The sequence below is a fragment of the Nematolebias whitei genome, chromosome 6 (genome assembly GCF_014905685.2).
Source record: "Nematolebias whitei isolate Nwh7 chromosome 6, NemWhi1, whole genome shotgun sequence".
NCBI classification, from domain to species: Eukaryota; Metazoa; Chordata; class Actinopteri; order Cyprinodontiformes; family Rivulidae; genus Nematolebias; species Nematolebias whitei.
In genome coordinates this window covers 29,579,324-29,599,599 of record NC_056503.1, presented here as the reverse complement: position 1 = coordinate 29,599,599, position 20,276 = coordinate 29,579,324, and the positions used below count along the sequence as shown (strand labels likewise).

Here is a 20,276-nt window from a genome sequence, read left to right as displayed (position 1 = left end):
TGGAAATCGTAAATACTGGTCTGTGTGGGTGGGTTTGTGGTACACATCAGTTTGCAAACGTTTTGTAGAATATTTTGGTGTTATTATGAAGCCTGGAGATTCCCTTTTTTAATTTGCAGCTGGGATTCCTCATGACATCATTCCAGACCTTTAAAAATTGAGTTTTCAAAGCAGTACTCTCACAACCAAAGCTAGCTCGTTGCTGGTTAGGTTATAAATTGGCAAATTTCAGCGAACTACATTTTAGAGTATTCAAAAAGATTTTGAACATGTCTAATTTTTTAATTATTATATTTCTGTAAGAACTTATTTACAAGCCATGAGGTGGGCACTGAACCAAGAACCTATTCACTGTGTCTAAGTGGGTACAGAAATAAGAGACAAAGCACAAACGTGAGAGAGGCAGAAAAGTGGAGAATCATCTTTGGGGTTTCTCTGTCAGGGATGTTCCTGGTGTGAGAGTCCCCATTCAGTAGCTGAGCTTTCATGTCTAGATACCCAGGGGAGGATGATGATAAAGTGATACATGGAGGTGAGATGATGCCATGAGGTGTTTGTCAGAAAGCTTTTAAGCTTTGACCCAGAAGCCTTTGAAATTAAGCTGCAGTCTGCCATCTATGAAATTACTATTTACTATTTTAATTATCATATCAGTAAGTCTTTGGCAAAAGTATGTACCAAACCTTTACAATAATTTTAACTTCTCAGTGGAGTGGAGAGGGAGAGTCTCTTCTGGACATTATAATGTTAAAGGGATTTCTTTGGGTCTATTGCTATTTGATGAACAAATCTATTAAAAAATATTAGTAGTAATCAAATTGTAATAATTAACAATTAGACCCAAACATGTTTTTGTCCATAATCATTCAAACAAATTTGATTTTCTTCTCTAAAAAACTTTAGATGATTGCTACTGAAAATTCAGGCTCTAGTCTGTTTGTGCCCATACACCGCGGTCACTTTCATCACTTTGAAGTGAAACCTTTTTTTTTTTTCAAATACTTGATCGTTTCCACATTAACCACTGAACTAGATCTCTAGCTATTACAAAGAGTAAATTCCTCATGCGACTGCGTTTATACTGCCACGCTGTACCCAGCCAGAACCATCGGCCCGGCCGGTCTCAGCGTGGCCCGTCTCGGCTTGGAATGAATCGGCGCATCCATAATCTCTGTGCCGGCATGTTAATTTTCCAAGTCAAAGGGGCAGCTCCCTTTTCATCACGGCGGAGGTTGTGGAATATTCAGCGCGCTGCAGATGTTCATGAATAATGTCTATGGCCAAACCCCTGGCTGAGGCTAGGGGTGGAGGAGGAGCGATAGAGGGGAAGGGGAGTGGGGGGGGGGACGCAGTGAGGCCAGATGAATTACACGTAGGGGGGATCTGACAGGCGGCGTGAAGCTTTGTGATCATTCCAAAGTTCTAATAATCTCTCTCACCTTCTCCATCTCCCCAGTAATGAAAGAGAATAGGTGATTGCACCCCGGGCTATGTTCCCCGCGTAATGACTCCTCCAAAGGCACAGAGCCGCCAAGGAAAAATGAACTTTGAATGAGTGGCGAATTGGCTCTGACAGAGTGATAGACCGTGACACAGATTCTGTGGCAAAACAGACGTAGTGCTAATTGATTATCAATATTTTAAGCAAAGTGATGAAAATAAGCATTAAGAGATGAGAAAGAGGGAAGAGATAAGGGAGTGCACTACACCACCTTCAAACGGGGGCTGTCATTTGTCCAATCTTCCTTGTTCTCTCTCTCTCTCTCTCTCTCTCTCTCTCTCTCTCTCTCTCTCGTGTGTCTATTCTGTCTGCAGTCAGGCTCCCCCCACCCCCCCCCCCCCTCCTTTTTTTTTTTTTTTTTGTTCATCATATATTATGAGCTGACGTTACAATTCTAATAGTGAAATATGTCACTGAACTTGTATTCATTTTACAATGTTTAGCTTTGTATGTTTTTCCTTTGATGGTCTGCTGAATCATATCAATAAATCATTAGTCATATTGTCACCTGCAGTGAATATTTTAAGGTTACATTTGCTTTTTTTTGTTTTTTAATAATGTGAAGGAAATTTGTAACACACTAATTCAAACAATAATTCTAGTGTTCCTAAATATCTGCTGGTGTACACATAGTTGACTCTACGGAGTTGACCATCTTCAGCCAAGACCACCAAGTTTGTGTTTGTAATTTGCAGTGTGTGCGTATTCCTGTAATATTGTTAGTCGTGTTTGGTCCCATTGACGCTCTTCTGCCTTTTCAAAGTGACCGCCCTGTTGAACTTTCTTGTGTCTGCACACTGACTAGCTGCTCCAATTTACTTTTCATGTTAGGGGGTCCTGATAGATTTGGTGTTATTTGCCCTCTGCAGCAGCCACAACCTCTCTCACACACGCACGCACGCACGCACGCACGCACGCACACACACACGAGAAACACACAGTGGTGTGCCATTACAATGGCATCCAACATGCTTTCAACTTGGGAATCCAAGCTTATTCTTCACCATTCAACAAGCGCACTCAAGTGCATTCTTACTGACATAAATGAGCAGATACAAAACACACACAGAAACCTTTATGAGGCTGCTTTTTAAAATTTATTTTATTTTTGGCAAAGTTGCTATGCAAACTGTTCAATCAAATTGAACATAATGTGTTTAATGTTTTTGTGCAGTTTTTTTTCTGGCAGCTAAAAAAAAAAGCACTTTAGTAAAACAGATTTTAAAGGACTCCTAAACAAACTTTATTAAGATTTTATTGTAGTCAACAAAACTATTATTGTGCAATTACATTTAATCTACAAAACAAATTTATGAGCAGTTTTTAATTATCGGTAACTGGAAATTATCCCATTATCCTAATATATGGGTGCCATATCTCAAATAGTGTTTATCTAGATATTTTATTTACTACTTTAAATATTTGTGTACATGTTAAATTCAACCCCATATTGTATGTTTGAGTGTAGTTCAGTCTTGATATACACCTCTTCATACGAGTGTTTTTATGTGTTTGTTGTTTGAGGTGCTCTAACCAAGTCAGCTCAATACAAGTCTGTTTGTGTAACAGAAGAACTTGTAGTTTAATTATTTTATGGTCGTATGGGACTGATTTGTCAAACTAAGAAAGTTGTAACTGACTTTGCACCTCTTTTTGTATGTACAATAATTGTTTATGTTAATGACTCTTAGTACCTGCCACAGTAAAGTTTAGCTCAATGTATGTGAAATTAATTGCGATATAGTTATATTTGTGCAGGTAAAGATCATTTGGCTGTAGTGGCCGTCTGCAGAAGTTGCAGATGTACAGTCTATAATCAGATTGTCAGAGTTTCACTGAAATCCGTCCAGTGGTTTAAGAGATATTTTGCTTACAGACAAAACGTGTTTATTCCTACAGTTACTGCCAGGGTTTTAAGCCATGGAAGTCATTAAGTCATGGAAGTTGTGTGCTCAAAATGAGTTGAAGTCTATGCTCGCCTGCTACCGCACTAAATTTTAGCTCAATATCTGTAAAACTGGCAGTTGTAGCCATTTTTGTGATTTACTTTTCTTGGTCAGTTGGCTGTACTGGCCATCTTGAAATGGGTTGACTCCAAAAGCAGATTAGTCGTAGATGTACAACCTTTGATTACGTTCTGAAAGTTTCAATGAAATCCATCTAGTGGTTCTTTAGAGATTTTGCTAACAAAGTGGAAACTAATAGTTAATGACAGTTTTAAGCACACATCTCATGATTTTAAGTTCAGGTTCAGTTCCACCAAAGTTTTGCTCAAGATTTGTAAAACTAACCAAGTTGTGTCCAATTTTGTGTTCGCTAACATCATTTTGCTGTGGGAGCCATCTTGAATTGAGCTGACTCCTAATTTTTGTTTGCTCTAGATGCCAAACCAATTATAACTTTGAGAGTTTAATAAAAAATATGTTTGCTGATTCAAGAGCTATTTTCTAACCGTAAAAACAAATGAGCACACACTGGCAAATATATGCTTGCTCCACCTTTGGTGACAGGTGATGAACATAAAAATACACAAAAAGAAATAAACAAGCAGACCTTTCTAGCTTGTTGAGTTCGTGTTAAAAAATGGGTCCTTGCATTTTTTTTTAATCCCAAATTACATTATTTTTTTTTAAATGGTGCTAACATGTATATGCATTTATTTTTTTAATGATAAACTGAACTTTCAAATAGCTTTTGGTATAATTACAGATGTTTTCCTGGGCAGTAATATGTTGCTGAGATAATAGTACCCGCATTTACTTAATGTAGAAAATTAAGTAATTTAGAAATTATTTTTTGTATGTAATTATATAGCTTTCTTTATCTTTATTTGTTTTTATTTTATTATTATTATTTTTCTCTTTCGGCTGCTCCCTTCTTCAGGGGTTGCCACAGCGAACAAACTCTCACGAAGCCTTGGCAAGTACTTTTACACTGGATCCCCTTCCTGATGCAACCACAGACCACCGAGCTACCACAGCCGTCTGTGTGGAGCAGAGAGCTGATATCTAGGGCACCTGAGGGAGCAGGTGGTGGGGGTTAAGGGCCTTGCTCAAGAGCCCAGAGTGGGTCAAATGAGACTGAGGCAGGTATGGGTGTTTCACCTTTCCCACCCACATTTTTGATGTTGTCGGTCCAAGGAGTTGGACCGGCGACCTTCTAATCACAGGCTCACCTTCTCTTAATCTCTGTGCCACCACTCCCCCATCAACATTTTTTATTTTATTGCATAAAACCCCACAGTAAATGAAATCACTGTGAACATGGTGTCTAACAACAAGAGATGCTAAGCTCTTCGATGTCTGGTCATGTGCATTGTGAAAACTGCACATGACCAGGTGTAGGGTCTTAATGTTTTTTTTTTCCTATCTAGTAAAGCAATTATATTTATCAGAAAACATTTTAAAAACATCTTAGGTGAAATAATCTGAGTCGAAATAAACATTTTCTGATATTTTTCAGCCTCTGAATGCAAATAAACCAGCATCTAGGTAAAATTTGTGTTCTTCCACCAACATCCCAAGAGATGGTACTCTGACAGTGACAGGCTCATGTTCAAACTGACTTCATACCTGTTTGACATTAAAAACAGTGCATTGTAAAACCTAGATTTGTAAACTGATTTGTAAAAACCTGTTGGTAGTGTATCATGTCCCTGTGAAGTAACAATGCACACCCTGTTCCAAGACAGGAAAGTTAAAAGAAGCAGTAGAGCTTTTGTAGGGGGAGAGGTTGCAATGTGGAAAACAACATACAGCTGAAAACGAGATTAAAGAGAAGCTACAGAGGCATGAGCAGGAGGAATTAGAATGTAGAGATGAGGCAGTGTTAAAGTTGGGGGTGAGATGTCATACAGAGGCCCCAGGATACTTAATATTTTACTGTCTGATCCTTGCATTATGGATTTTGTCTGATTGCCCTCTCAAGACCTTTTTGATGCACACACCCAGCAATGATAGGAAAGTTCTTACAACAGATTTTCTACATTCATCTTGAACACACTTCCAATCTTTGACCAACGATATTTCCATACTGAAGTGTCACAGTTAAACGTTCATTCACTTGGTTACCACTGGAGGTTTCCTCTCAAACCCCAGGTTTACTGTCATCCTCCTTTCTGGTTCAGAGTCCAAATCATGGCATGCATGCTCAGACTTTGGCCTGCAGGATAGAATGATGCTAAGCTAAGAAGGACACTGCACTGATTGATGCTTGACTCAAATGATGCATCTTCTCAAGCCAAATTCTCCAGGACAACTTCTTTCTTACCAGAAAGAAGATCAAGATCCCATTCTGTTTGATTTAGATAAGATCATGTTGGAGAGAGGGCTCAAGAATGGCTTCTTTCTTCTTTGTTGCTTCATCTTGTTTATAACTTTTGGTTATTTGCAGTGAAGAAGCATAATTGCCTCTGAGGTTTATTTTAGATCATAAAGTTTCATAAAGTAAATGTGTTATTTTAAAAGTTATTTTTAACACGATGAACTGGTGATTCAGTAGGAAAATGCTGATTAATGCTTCTCCCAGGGCGTAAAACGGCACAAGATGGCTAATTTTGACTCCAGTTCAAAACCCAAAAATGTACTCCCAATAGAACAGAAATAAGTTATATCTATTGTATGTGTTTTACTATCAACCAAGTTTAAAATACATATCAGTTCTAGTTTTAGTATGAAGAGGAGCGAGACCGGTGGTCCGATTGAGTGGTCCAAGAGATGAAAATAGTCCCAGTGAGCTCCGGATGGAGCGCCGGACTTTCAGCGGCACGCATCCTGCTCGGAAGTCCTTGTGGGCCGGCTACCAGCTCTCAAGATTCACCAGTGGGTCTGGAGGTCTGGTTCGACTCCGGTTCTGCTCCGGTTCAGTGTGTTCCTTACGGCTGTCTCTGCATCCGCTTGGCGCCGAAGTCACTGTAATAAGTGCCGAACATTTTCCGATCAGATCAGAACTTTCCCTCTAGTATTTCAGCAGAAGGAAACGGGGCTTCTTGGCAGAGCACTGTTGGCTTCTGGGAAATGTAGTCGTTATGAGTGTAGGCTTATTGAGAGAAAACTACAAAATGGCGGCGCCTGTCCAAAGTATTTTATTTTTTCGTTAACTTTTTAGTATACATTACTGTATCCAGTACTGTCCCAATCATGTGAGTAATATTGAAGTTGACAATCGTGTGTCCTGTACAACTTATTTTATTTTCCTCGTGTTCAGTCTTGCGTTGAAAAACCGCAATAGAGCGAGTCCGCAAAAGTCGAACCGCGAAGTAGCGAGGGACTACTGTACATTAAACTTATTTCACCTTTATTTTTCCTTAAAATAAATCATTTTCTTCCGGCCGCTCCCTTCTCTAGGGGTTGCCACAGAGGGTGAACTCGCATGGAAGATTTGGGTAAATGTTTTCGGTCGGATGCTCTGATGCAACCTGGGCTTGAGCCAGCAGTCTCAGGATCACAAGGCTGCAGCACTTAACTACTGAGCTACTGCAGACCATTTCTTTGTCCTCTTGTATTTTGACGTCATCTCAGCTTGGAATGACAGTGCATATCTGTAGGCCAGGTGATAAGGATTTGAGTGCCTGCTTTGAATTTAAACAAAACAAATGTTACATGAGCCAAGTTCTGTCATTTCAGATCATTTTTCAATGTATAAGTAGGGGTAAATATAATTTCTCCACACATTAAAATAAACAACTCTAAGTGTCACTCCGACTCCATGTACTTCACAGTGCAGAGATCAGACTGTGTTCCAACTCAGGGGCTGTTCTCAGCATGTGCGTCCGCCTCCTTCATTTAGACATTAATTAGACTCTGAAGCATCCGTTACACCTAAACAGTAGAGAACCTAATTGATGCACCCCACAGCATCACAATATATAGAGCTTTTCAGACTATTTCAAATTAATAATTGATTGATTTTGTAAGATATCTCTCTCTAATTGTTTAGTTTGAATATTTCATGTGTGTCATTAATTCAACTTGGAGTCTGAAAACGAAAATGCAGGCAATTTATTTCTCCAAGTCATTTAAAAAAAAGTTGTCATTTGATTTTTTTTTATTTTTATTATTATTATTATTTGTCTGGAGACTTTTAGATTCCACACAAGTTGCAAAATGTCATTATCTGCTGCTACATTACATGTTCCACCTTCACTGAAGTTTAGACAGTCATGCGCCTAACATTTAAATCCTTATGTTTCTTCCTATGTAAGCTTTTGTCCCAAATCCAATTATTCTTAGTTGCATGGTGTGTGCACGTTTGAAGCAGCTTTGCACAGATCCACATGGCCACATGTATCTATCTACACACCAACACAATCTAAACGTGGCTGCCTTCTCTAGCTTGTGCCGTCTGTGTAGCGTGCCACCTAGTGGTGATTCAGGGTACTACTTTTTCCTTTTATCCATTTAACCTTTCCACCTGCACTTGTTTCTTCTGTATTTTCAGATATTTCTCACAGGAACTAGCTTTCTGTTTTAACAGATGTAGATATGTTAAAAATGAACTGTGTTTTGGATGCTTTTGAAGCCAAATCAAAAGGTTTTGAGGTTAAATCTGAATGAAATCAGCTCTGCTCATCATTGTGCTGTATCATCTGCAGCTTTAGGGTTAAAAATAAAGCTATAATATTATGAGATAGTAATATATGCCTCATTTTGGAATAAGTTAAAATGTTAGCATTTTTTTACTTTCTTTGATAATAAATTATGTAATTTTTTTAATTACTTTAAGGCATGTAGAACAAATAAAAAGTGATAATACAGTATGTCTTTGCTTCTGTTTTCTGTAAAATTTTGACCAATTTATAGCTGATCTAATCTGTTAAATGTCAAGTTTTTTTGATCACCTCTCTTTCAAACAACCCCATTTATTTAATTTAGTGTTGTATTTCATCCTTTCATCTGTGTGTATCTTATATCTTATTGTTATTCTCTGGTATTCAGTGTTGGTTGGAGGCCTGGCTGCCGAGCTTTACTGTAAAGTGCTCAGCTGATTGGAGGGGACAGTTTTCCGATGTAGCAGCTCTGTCTCTAATATTCTGTTTGTCGTTGGGTGGGAGGCTGATTTTTCATGCCTCCTCTCCCGCTGACATTCAGATTCACTTTGATTGGCGGCTGTACAGGACGACACCCAACGTGGCCTTTTGCACACGTTCTTAAAATGCGCTCATGTGCGGTGTCATCTGCAGCTGTAGCCAGGTATGGAGTCACAATGAATAGACAATTTTTTTAAACAAACTTGCTCGTAAATTCTCAGTTTGATAACTGCTGACATGCCCTGCAAGTTTATAAATGTATTGAGTTTATTGAATAACCTGGACAAACTTCGATACGTTCTTTTATCTTGTTCTATAATGTGATAGCCTTTCTCACTTCTAATATGTACTGTGCCCAGCCCGAGGCCTGAACTGCCTCAGTTTTGCATTATATAACCACTACTACCTCACATCCCTCCTTAATAACTCTATAACTCACCGCAGCCTTAGATTTAATTGCTTATCTGTTTGTAAACGTATTAACCCTCTGCTGTATCTGTTCTGCTGCCATCCTGGGGGCCCGACAGGCTTCTCCGACTGCCGTACCTTACATCCAATGAATAGTCCTTCTCTGAGCGGTAATAGGGAATCAGCGTCGTAGCAGCAAGCATTGGCGGCGTGTAAGAGATGAATCAGATTTGGGGTCTTGCTTTGCCAGTTTATTGAATCTAAATTGCGTGCGCGCTTGGCCCCCGCCGGCCCTACATGGCCCATCCATCTCCCGGCTGATAATGGAGCGGGCCCGATTCCACCTGGTGAGAGCATTATTACATTTTCCCTCTAACGAGACCCAGCTAATCCTGCCAAGGGAGGAGGACAGAGGAGAACAGGAGAAAAGAGGAGAAGTGAGGGGAAAACGTTGGTGGAAGAGGTGAAGAAGGAAGTAGAGAACTGTTAGAAGAGAAGATTCTGTGATGGATAAAATAAAATAAAAAACGGATCCGTCCTGGCAGCCTGCCTCTGCCTCCCACTCGTCCCACTTCCTCTCATTCTCACTTTTCCTTCTCTCTGTTGCTGTGCGCAAAACATCTTCCAGCGCCATCAGAGCTACACGGCCCCTGGGCCCCTGAGCTGCAATTACACTCATAATCACAATGTGATTTCACTGACGCTCTCCACCTCTTCCCACTGCCATCCCTCCTATTTCTCTCCACCCCTGCAGCCAAAACCGAACAAAGTCTAAATGAAGTGAAAGGCCTCTCCTCTCGCTAACACCCGGCCGTTTATTACCCGCTTTAATAAAAGTCCATCACAGAATTATCTCACAATGAACTGAAGTGGCTAAGAAGTATACTTCCAATAAGCAGCTTCTGCTCACAAAGTACAGCTGTTGATTGTTTCCACTGAAATGTTAACAGGCTTTTCATGAAAGCACCGCAAAGTATCTCGCCTGTGTTTTTATTATTATTATTTTTTTGAAGTTAATCTTTTTTGTTAAAGCAGTGCTCCTTATTGATGTAATTAAATCACATCCCTGGCTCAGCGCTCAGGCTTACTTTCATTGTTTTGAGGGGGCCGGAGCCCCGGGAGGCAGCGCACTGATGAGAGATGGATAAACAGTTTGATTTGCTACTATCGCCCTCAGGCACGGTGTACTGGAGAGATGAGCAAGAGAAGGAAGGGAAAAAAAAAATATATATAAAGGGAATGGATAGGGCAAAACAGAAGGAGAAAAGCTTATGAGAAGATAAAAGAACCTGTTGGAAGGTAGAGGATAAACATGCGAAGGGGAAAAAAGGCGACAAATCGCTCCTCTTGTTTGTGAAGAAAATGTTTGTTTGCTCGGGCGATGCTGTTGCTTGTTTGTCTGTTTCCCCTGCTGTTTTAGCTCCTCCTTTATCCTTCATGGCCCACATCTATCTGCTTGTCTTCTTTTTCCTTGTTGCCCCTCCTCCTGCTCCATCAAACCTTCAACACAGCTCTGTCTCCTACCTGTCTCACGGTAGCCCCGAGCATCGAAAGACCTGAAGACTAGGAGTTCACACGCACACACACATCCAGATATTCCAATACATACATCTGCGTACAAAGGATAAAACATGATTGTAGCTGTGAAGACATGCAGGATTGTGATGTTTGAACACAGCCAAACAAACACAAACTTATTAGTTAATGACGGTTTTAGGCCATATACACTCTCACTCTCTGTTTCACGCACACACATTAGCCACCCCCCTTCGCTGAGGGTGGTTGACTGTTCAGTCATCCATGTAAAGTCATTGTTGGTAAAGATGCAGAACCTCTAGACTTAACCAGCCGTAACAGCAGTGTGACGACTTCTTTGTCTACGGCAATTACTGAACAAAACCTCCAGCACAGTCGGTCACTAAACCCATGGCCCTTTGCATCCACATGCACACACACACACAAATGCATACGTTGGTATTTTGTTTTCTGACACCATACGTGTGTGTCCAGAACACGTGTGTCTGCAGGCATCATGAGTGGTGCAATAAACCCCATTTGGTCACCCACATCTGTGCAGGCAACACAAACAGGCTGTAAGCACTCACACTTACACCCACTCTTATATCGCATTAACCAAAACTGTGCAGCGCTCTCATTCTCGTCCTCCTTTCCCCACCCTTTCTTACTCGTCATCTCATTCCCTTCAGTCCTCGATCCCCGTTTTTTCTTCTTCTCAAAGTTTAAACTCATTAAGTGTAATGATATTGGAGACTCAATTTTACATAGCTCACTCATCAACCAAGTGAGATAGCAATAAAGGCGAATGGCTCCGCTGAGGCCCTAACACTGCAAAATAAATGATGCGCCGCAACGGAAATGTAATTAATTTAGAGGCAGTATTGATAGTCCTGCCATACACGGTATTATATTTTTTAATGTGGCTTAACGTCTTGATTATTCAGGGGGAAAAAAGGTGGAGGAAAAGGGGAGCTGAGACAACACGGTTCATGATGAGACACGCTTAAAATGCCCTGACGAGTGTTTACTCCCGCTGCCTCACTTTCTCTTAAGCTTTTCATTATACGGAGACGATAAACATTTCTCAGGAAGAAACGCTGACTTTACAGGGATATAAATGAAAAGCAGCGAGGGTTGCTGCCTGGTAGCAAGAGGAGGGGAAGGCATCATGTATGTTTTTTGTGGATTTTTACCGCTACTGTTTATGTAAAAACGAATCCCCTGAGAATTTGCTTCATTCTCTACAATATATTTTTTTCTGATCACAAAACTTTGCCTGAAAATGTTTTAAATAATTGTTTATTTAAACAATCTGCAGTATCCCTTGAAAAACAAAGCGATTATTTTTATTTTAGCGCAGCTGTTCAGTCATATTACATAAATGTGATTCATTGATAAGAATTAAATCATCCAGTGCTTCCATTTACACCTAAAGTTCTGATATTTTGGATAATAGAATCATGATAAGAAATTACGTTAATCGTAACTGTGCTGTTTTTGCTGCTTTTCGTTTCAGCTAAAACAGACGAGGCTCTGAAGGCCAAAGTAGCCAAGAGAGAAGAGGAGGCCCGGAAAAAGTTGGAGGAAGGTAAGTGATCAGATTGTACTTTCAGACCAGATATAGATAAGATAAGATAAGAACTTTATTGATCCTGCAGGAAATTGTTGTGCCAGAGTTTCAATACAAAGGAACGTACACAAGGAATCACACAAGATATAAAAAATAACAGACTTTTAAAAATTCCAACAATTAAGTTCTAAAACAGGTCAGGTGCAGACAGAAACAGTAAAGTGTTTATTGTAGTGCAAGTTTAATTTTATTGTCCTATGTGTAGAAAAGGGGGAGAAGTTGAAAATTTTGATAGCCACAGGGAGGATGGACTTCCTGTTCTGTGGAGCACCTCGGTGGTCTCAGTCTACGATAGAGGATGACATTTTTCAGGAGTCCTGCAGGTCACGGGATTCCCGCAGGACTCCGGCAGGACTCCGGCAGGACTCCGGCAGGACAGGAGTCAACTTTAATAATTCACATGATTGGGATGGGACAGGACGAAAAGATAACGGGAACAGACAGGAGTGGGAACCAACCAATAGGACAACAAATAAAATAAAATTAAAAATGTAAAAAAAAACTTTGGACAGGTGCTGCTATTTTGTAGTTTTCTTTCAATAAACCTTCACTCTGGAACACGACTTGCAATGCTCCAGTCTGTAAATGATGCTCTGAAGTCTGGTAAGCTGCTTGACATGCTGCTTCACCGAAACGAGCTCGTTACCTCAACCACATAGATTGTGAACTTCTTGAGGACGTCATCCAATGTATAAGAATGCCTTTAAGCATTTTTATTTGTTGAGTTCTCTTGCTTGTTACATCTTTTTATTTTATTTTTTTTTGTTTAAGCAATTTGAAACATGACAGTAATGCCACTGTTTAAAGGAAACAATTGTTACATAAATTAGTAAAACGCAACTTTATATGTTATGTTTGGGTTCATGGTGTGACCCATATACTGTTTTTTTTTTTTTGTTTTACTGCAACTGACCTTCAAAAGAGCTAGAAGCAGGGACTCAACAGATGATCCTCCGTAGAACTATAGGAACCACACATTTCACATTTTCATATTAAGAAACTGGTCCGGATGACAGGATTTAACCATTTTTATTCTCGTCTACCTGGATTATTGAGCTTACAACCCTCTTTTATAGGGACTACAGGCCATGTATTATTTGTTTTGTGCCCTTTAGTGAAGGTGTTTGTTTGGATTAAGGCAATAAATTCCTCCCTATTTCACCACAGATGAACTGCTCCTTTTGTCATATCTTTTGAAGTAAATCTGCAGAAGACAAATTAATAGAAAAAGGAATGGGTAGAAGATTAAATCAAATTGGAAATTGAAAAAAAAAAAAAGGGAGCTGTACAAGAGTGGGAGTCATTCTGAATGGGAGCAGGAGTCATGTTGCCAGGATTGGGATGGGACAGGATTTTTTGTGTGGGACCAGGACAGGACAGGAGTGAAAATCTACTCCCGTGTCATCCTCTAGTCTACGACTGAAGGTGCTGCGGTAAGAGTCCAGTGTGGCATGCAAGGGGTGTATTGTATTGTATATATAAAACATATAAACATTCAACCAAATCCTCTTTACTGTATGGTCTGAATAACTAAAACATAAACTTTGAAGCGTAGCAACAAATGAAAGCAGCATTTTTTGGCAAGAGAACAGTTAAATTAAGTAAATTGACTTTAGTTTGGGGTTTAGTTCTTCTCCATCAATGTAATAATCTGTAAACAAAACAAACTTAGCTATTAGATGATTTTTTATGATCATAAAAAAACAGTGAGATCAAGTTTATCCGAATGAAACAAGTGAGAACATTTATTAATCAGATTTTATAAAGCTCCAGTGATTTTATATAAGCCAACAGGTTATAATGAAGTGGAGAACAATAAATGCAAAATATGCTCCTGTTTCATAACTTATTTAATCGCTGCATACGCTTCTAATCTGATATGTTTGGAAAAACAGCTACATCTGGTGCACGGCAGACCTACTTTCACATTTCATCCACACTTTGCTATCTATAAACTCTGAAATGCTGATTACGCTCTGTAGTTTTTATTAAGACAGCTGTAATCTACATAAAAATGCAAACAGAAAGGAAGAAATGTGCTTAGGATTGCAGGCAATAAATTCAGCAGAATCCCTCCAGCACTGCCAGGATTGGTCGCACACACACACACGCACTCTGAGATTATCTTGATTCACATTTGAATAAAGTCAAGAGTAATTTGCAGTGGATGTAGTAACTGTAATAAAAGTCCTTAGATAGAGTAATGACCCGAGTCCTTTTACTGACCAGAACATGAAACGAGTGAGCATATCCAATGTGCCGTTATCAGCATGCGGTGTGCACCACTGTAATTTATTCTAGTGTGCGATTGTGTTCCTCTCTGTGTACTTTTTAGTGTTTTCCTGGACGATGCACGGCAGCATGACCTTTAAAGTTAGCTGACCTTTTAGCCAAATGAAAGTCCAAATATCAGAAACTAATTAGCCCTGCACTTTTGCTTTAGTCCCCCTGTTCTAGGAAGAATTGATTCCCCATTTCTTTTTTTGTTTTTTGTTTTTTCATCCGGTTTTGTTTTTGTCTTGTTTTGCCAACCTGTTCGTCATTCATAATTTATTTTTATTTTTTTTTTGGTCTCAGTGTTCAGTGTCTTTCTTTTTTGTGTCATTTGTCACATTTTCTCTTTCTATTCGCTTCCATTTCTCCATGTTAACTGTTTTCATCTTTTTCTAGCTCCCGGTATCTTTTTCACCGTCTCTTTGCTCATCACTGTGTAAAAGCAGTGCCAGTCATGACTAGATCCTACGCTTAGATCGACGTTCAAGTTCCTGGTTAAAAGCCACGTTTTACTTTACACCAACTGTTCATTCAGTGCGTGGAAAACAAGTTGTTGCACCGATTTGATATGCAAACACTAACTCAGAGGATGGTTGTCTTAAACGTTTTTTCCCTTCAGGAGGACAAATCCAGAAAATAGCCTGATGGTTTATCTTTATCAGGGCAGCAAGTGAAAGCCCAATCAGAAGTACGCGTTTGAACAAGTAGAACCATCTAGCTCCGTCCTCTTCTGCCTTTCCTTCCAGCACAACGAAAATGGAAGAGTTCGACCACTGCTGCTGCTAAACAGCAGATCACCAGGGGTCTCCTGATTCCCCGCAGGGCCTCTCAGAGATCAGCACAACTGCAAAGTTTTCACTTGAACCGATAAGTCAACCAAAATGAGACAACCTTTTAAAGAGAACGAAGGGGGAGAAGTGAAGAACACTACCACCTACACTCCTCGTTCATAAATAGATCCACGTCCTAGACTGGCGATGTGTTTGAGTTAGCTTAGCCTTAATCGAAACCACTGAGATCTGATTCATGTGGATGCTACAATATGCAAGTTATTATTGTAGCGAACTGTGGCCACATACAGCCGAGCCCTGAGAGAAGAGTGAGGGGGTTTTTATCAGCAAGGTTTACTGAGAGAGAAGAAGAGGATCAATAACTGGCCCTGTGGTCATCAGTTAACAAAGTAGTCAGTGCTTAAAAGGAATGTTTGGCTCTTTGGTTAAGGGCAGCCAGATGATGCTAGCAGTTGAAAAAGGAAAAGTGTGATATGAAAGGGGGTGAGAATGAGAAGAGTGGATGACTCCTTTGTTAGTTGCATGCCTTGTTTAGGCTATTAAAGCCTAGAAATGCTGTTTGTTTGCCCAAGGGTATTTTAGCTAACCTGCTATAATAAGATGAGCTGACAGCCAGCAAGGCACAGTTGTTTTGTTGGGCTCTACTGTCAGCTGGTCCTATACGAACGACTCCATACTGTAAATGACTCTATGAACGCCTTGCACTTTATTTGATCCTTCTGTGTTTGATGCCTTTCTGCATTTGATGCACTGCTCCTGGCATCCTGTTTACCCATTCCCTTTTAAAAGTTACAGTTGTTTACTGTATTTGGATTGTAATTACATATTTTTATATTTGTTAGAGGAACAATGGGTAACTGAGCCGTAACAAAATGAAGATGTGAAATGGAAAATACACTATAGGACAATTTGATCAATCTGTCATTTACAATCCCGATAATGCTAATTGAAATGACACGTTCTGACTTTATGCATCATTAAAAAGCAGTGATTTTCTGTTACTCGTTATGTATGACAAGGAAATGATCAATAATTTGTTGGGCCCAATGACATCCAGTTTACTTTTTGTAAATTCATTTAAAAGCTTTTCCAATTTTATTTAATGTTATTTTCTTTATTTTTGTGAATTCCATGTATCATGATGTAAACACCCCCAATTCCTATCTAATCATATGGTCAATCAATTAAATTGTATTCATGCAACAGGAATGTATTCTAAATTTAGTAATTGGTTACAGATTTGATCAAAAATGGCACCAAAAATTGTTTCATAAATCATTTCACAGAAATAGGTGGATGCTGAGGCCAAAATACAATTTCTCATCTGTTGTGAAGAGTAAAAAGCCTGTGGACTTAAAGAAAACTCATGATTTGTTTTGTTACTTATTATAATTATCATATACTGTATATAATCATGTGTTAAAAATCTGCAGTACTGCTGCAGTATATCATCACTTTACATTTACAATGCAAGGTACTTAACCAGTGTTCATTCAACCTGTATTTAGACAGGTAACTAGGACAAAGTCCATGCTCAATAATCCAGGTATAAAATCCAACAATGTTCAGTCAGATATGAACTCGAATGAGTACGAGCGAATATGAGATGAGCGAAACATCTCAGCGCAAAAAGGAAACAATCCAGATGACCTGACTGAACAGTGTTGGATTTTATACCTGGATTATTGAGCATGGACTTTGGTGTTTTGAACCAGTTTGACATGACTGTCGACGAGGGAGAGGGCGTGCCCCAGAGGCCATCTTAGCACCAACATAACAGTTTTTTTTTCCCACTTTGGAGTAAGCTGTTGGTGGAGAATCAGTTTTGTTTGGTTTTTCTTCAGACTGATGAAGCCCTTCGGATGGAGGGCGAGACATCTCAGCAAAAAAAGAAACCGTCCGGATGACCTGACTGAACATTGTTGGATAGGAATAATAGACTTTGTCGTAGAAACACTGAATCAGAACTTTTGTAAATGTGTGCCTATTATTCTGGCGAACATTCCATCATTTAAATCTTTATTGTCTTTAAGTCTTTGTTTTCTTTAGAGTTCGCTTAAAGGGCTGCATATAGAGTGGAAAGTTGTGTCGCATACTTAACCTCAATTAATTAGCACATGCTACTTGAAAAGACCCAACCACACACATTGCCATTGCAATGATCTTGGTTTGCCATTTATAGGACTCGGACACAACCGTCTTTTCATCTGTGCACTCATTCTGCAAAATATGGAATTATGTAGATATGAATTGGACACTAGCCTATAGCCTGCAGATGATATCTTAGCCCCGAACCTGTTCTGTCCCCATTACCTCAAATCACCACCAGATTGGGAGATCATATAATTTAACGAGACGTATAATAGCTCTTTAACCCGTATCATTAGGGGAGTATAGTATACCTACCGTTTGCTCTTTTGGCTGTTAAACGAAAGAACTGTTTCCCTAATTATGCGGTGTGTAGGACAGGTCATGGGTTGGGTGTGTACCTGTGTGTGTCTAGATATGTGTGTCTGCGTTCAGAAATTGTATGACCATTAAATATTCAACCGCACCCCCCCCCCCCCCCCCCATTCTCGAGCCACCATCCATTAACGCCTCATGACCGTTTAACTAGCTCTGTTGTCAATCACCTCAGGGCCTTGGCTGAAACAGAAAATGTCTGGATCTGGTTTCCTGCCTAACTGGTCCAACATTAAAATAAAAATATTACACCCTTGCTATCAGATGTATAACTTTGTCAAAGACAATTAAATATAATTGGGATAATATTAGGGTGAGAGTGTCTGCACCATCATTTGTTTGAATCCTCAACTAAACAATTTGTCAACGAGCCAAAGTTTGTTTACATGCAACGCCAGCGTGGGTGTGTGTGCGCTCTTCGTAAATAATGTGATGCATTTTTAATTGGAAATAATAAGTTGTCCATGGATAACAAGCCCTTGTATAATCTACCGCCATATCCCTTCAGTTCTGGCCTATCTTGGCTGTAATAAAAGACAGGAAATGAGAGGCAAGTGAGAGTGGTGGCTTGGACATTGATGCTTAATGTAATCTGCCTTGAAATCAAATTATTTGACCTGGAAAGCCTAACAATACAAAACTCCTGCCAGGCTGCTGTTAAATATTTAGCGAGTGCCTGTCATGAATACAAATGGAGCGCAAATTAGAATCTACAGGCGCGTGACCCCCATATCACACCCGGGGTGCACAGGGAAGGTGTGTGTGCGGATTGGGGGGTGTGGCTGCCTTTGCTTTAAATGTTTTAATTACCGGGGCCACAGTGTGGCGTGCCACACTACCTCACTGAGCTGCATCGCTTGAAGGACAAGCAGTGAAATTCAGCTGCTGGTAAACACGAACAAGCTGGTGTTCAGGATCTCATCGCATTATAAAGCACAAGGATTCAGTTAGCGCATCGTGTGCATGACACCATTATGTGGTTCAGAGCGTCCTCACTTGTGATCAGCAATATACTGTTTTTAAACCGTGTTCTTTTTATGGCTATATGATCTACCTTTAGGCTCGAGGGAGACTGTATTGCTCTTGTGCACTCTGCGCTGAAGAAAGATTCGTCTCACTGATTTTGATGTAAGAAAATCTGGTTTGTATCGACTGGGTATTGATTAGTGGAGCTGGCCTCATCTCCTGTCGTTACTTCAGATAAATGGCCTTATTTGTTGTGTTATTATGTTCAACACAATCATGCCAGGAACAGTCAGAGGAGTATTGAACCGACACTTCATTGGCTTTGTGGGTTCTATTTGTTCCAGGAATTAAAGGATGTTTTCTGCCAGTATGGTGCAGCATGGAAAGTGGGAAAGAGAGCACGCCGACAATCAATTACACCATCACTTTCAATCTCTCGTTTTTTCTTCTTCTCGGAGATGGTCTTACTGAAGAACAGTTCACATTTTATTTGATTTTTAATCATTCCTAAATCACGACTGATTCAGAGATGAATAGTGCCTCGGACTACGTCTAGCTACCCTTTTTATTTTCTCCTCTCTCCTTCCTATTCATTCAGGTTTGTGGTTCCCCCCACGTTGAAATGATTAGTTATGCATAGCTTGTAAGCACTGAATCAGAGTTATGGTCCCTAGGGAAATAAATTTGGCAGAAAATCAGTGTGAGAAGATTTAATTATCACGAAGAGACCTTTTTTTTTTCCCTTTGCCTTGGCCCACTGAAGCCCAAACTCCTTTCCTCTCCTTTTCTCCTCCATTCCTTGCTCATCTCCAAACGCTGCAGCCAAAAAAGCCCCAGCATCCGTGCTACACGCCAGCCCCCTCCTTGCCTTCTTTCTCCCCCCAATTTGTTTCATTGCACCGTGATAAGCCAAGCAATTACTGCTTTATTGATTTTTCATCACTGCAAATTTAAAGCTGATTTTCCTTCTCCCCCCACTACAACTCGTTTCCTCTTTCCTCCCATAGAAATGGCACAGCAGGGTGATTAGTTGACCTCCTGTCCTAAGCGCTACTGACCCCGTGAACGTGTGGCAGTAAATGCCGAATTCTAGTAACCCCATTTGACCCCGTGTTGTCCTGGGGTAATGGGATGCTGATGCTGCCTGGTGTAGCTGTCACTTCTGCAGCTATGCTGCCTATAGCTTAATAATTTCTATTAAGATATCTATGAGATGAATGTGGGACTTGATAGCAACTGTGCTATCTATGGCATGGGCTGAATTTCTCAGAAATGTACCGTGCAGGCTTTTTCTCCGTCTTCATTCAAGTCAAGTAGGCAGATGATTGACAGCAGCCTTTTACTTTCAGTGATTGGTAATCGTTTCTTAGGTCACCCTTATCAATTAACCTGCTGCCCGTTAACCACTGGACGTTCAGCAACTTTGCATTGAGTCACCAGCCTAATAGATTTTTCAGGAATGTCCTATTCATTTCGTTGAGGTTAGAATACGTCACCGCATACAGACTGAAAACACCCTTTTCAAGGTTCGGATATGGTACGTTATATTAAATATTAAAAGTTAAATTTGTTGCTTTCTTTAAAATGTTTTTTTTTTCCTTTGGGCTGCTCTCTTCTTCAGGGTTCGCCACAGTGAACTAACTCACACAAAGACTTGGCTATTGCTTTTATGCCGGATGCCCTTCCTGACGCAACCAC

General features: G+C 40.0%; 1 protein-coding gene across 1 annotated transcript in view; it reads left to right on the top strand.

Annotated features, from left to right (window-relative positions):
• rsrc1 (arginine/serine-rich coiled-coil 1) overlaps positions 1–20,276 on the top strand; it is a gene marked incomplete in the record, with an annotated part of 180,123 nt that overhangs the window by 139,830 nt on the left and 20,017 nt on the right. The window contains 1 exon segment of the mRNA XM_037677500.1: positions 11,971–12,042. Coding sequence (XP_037533428.1) covers positions 11,971–12,042 — 72 coding nt within the window.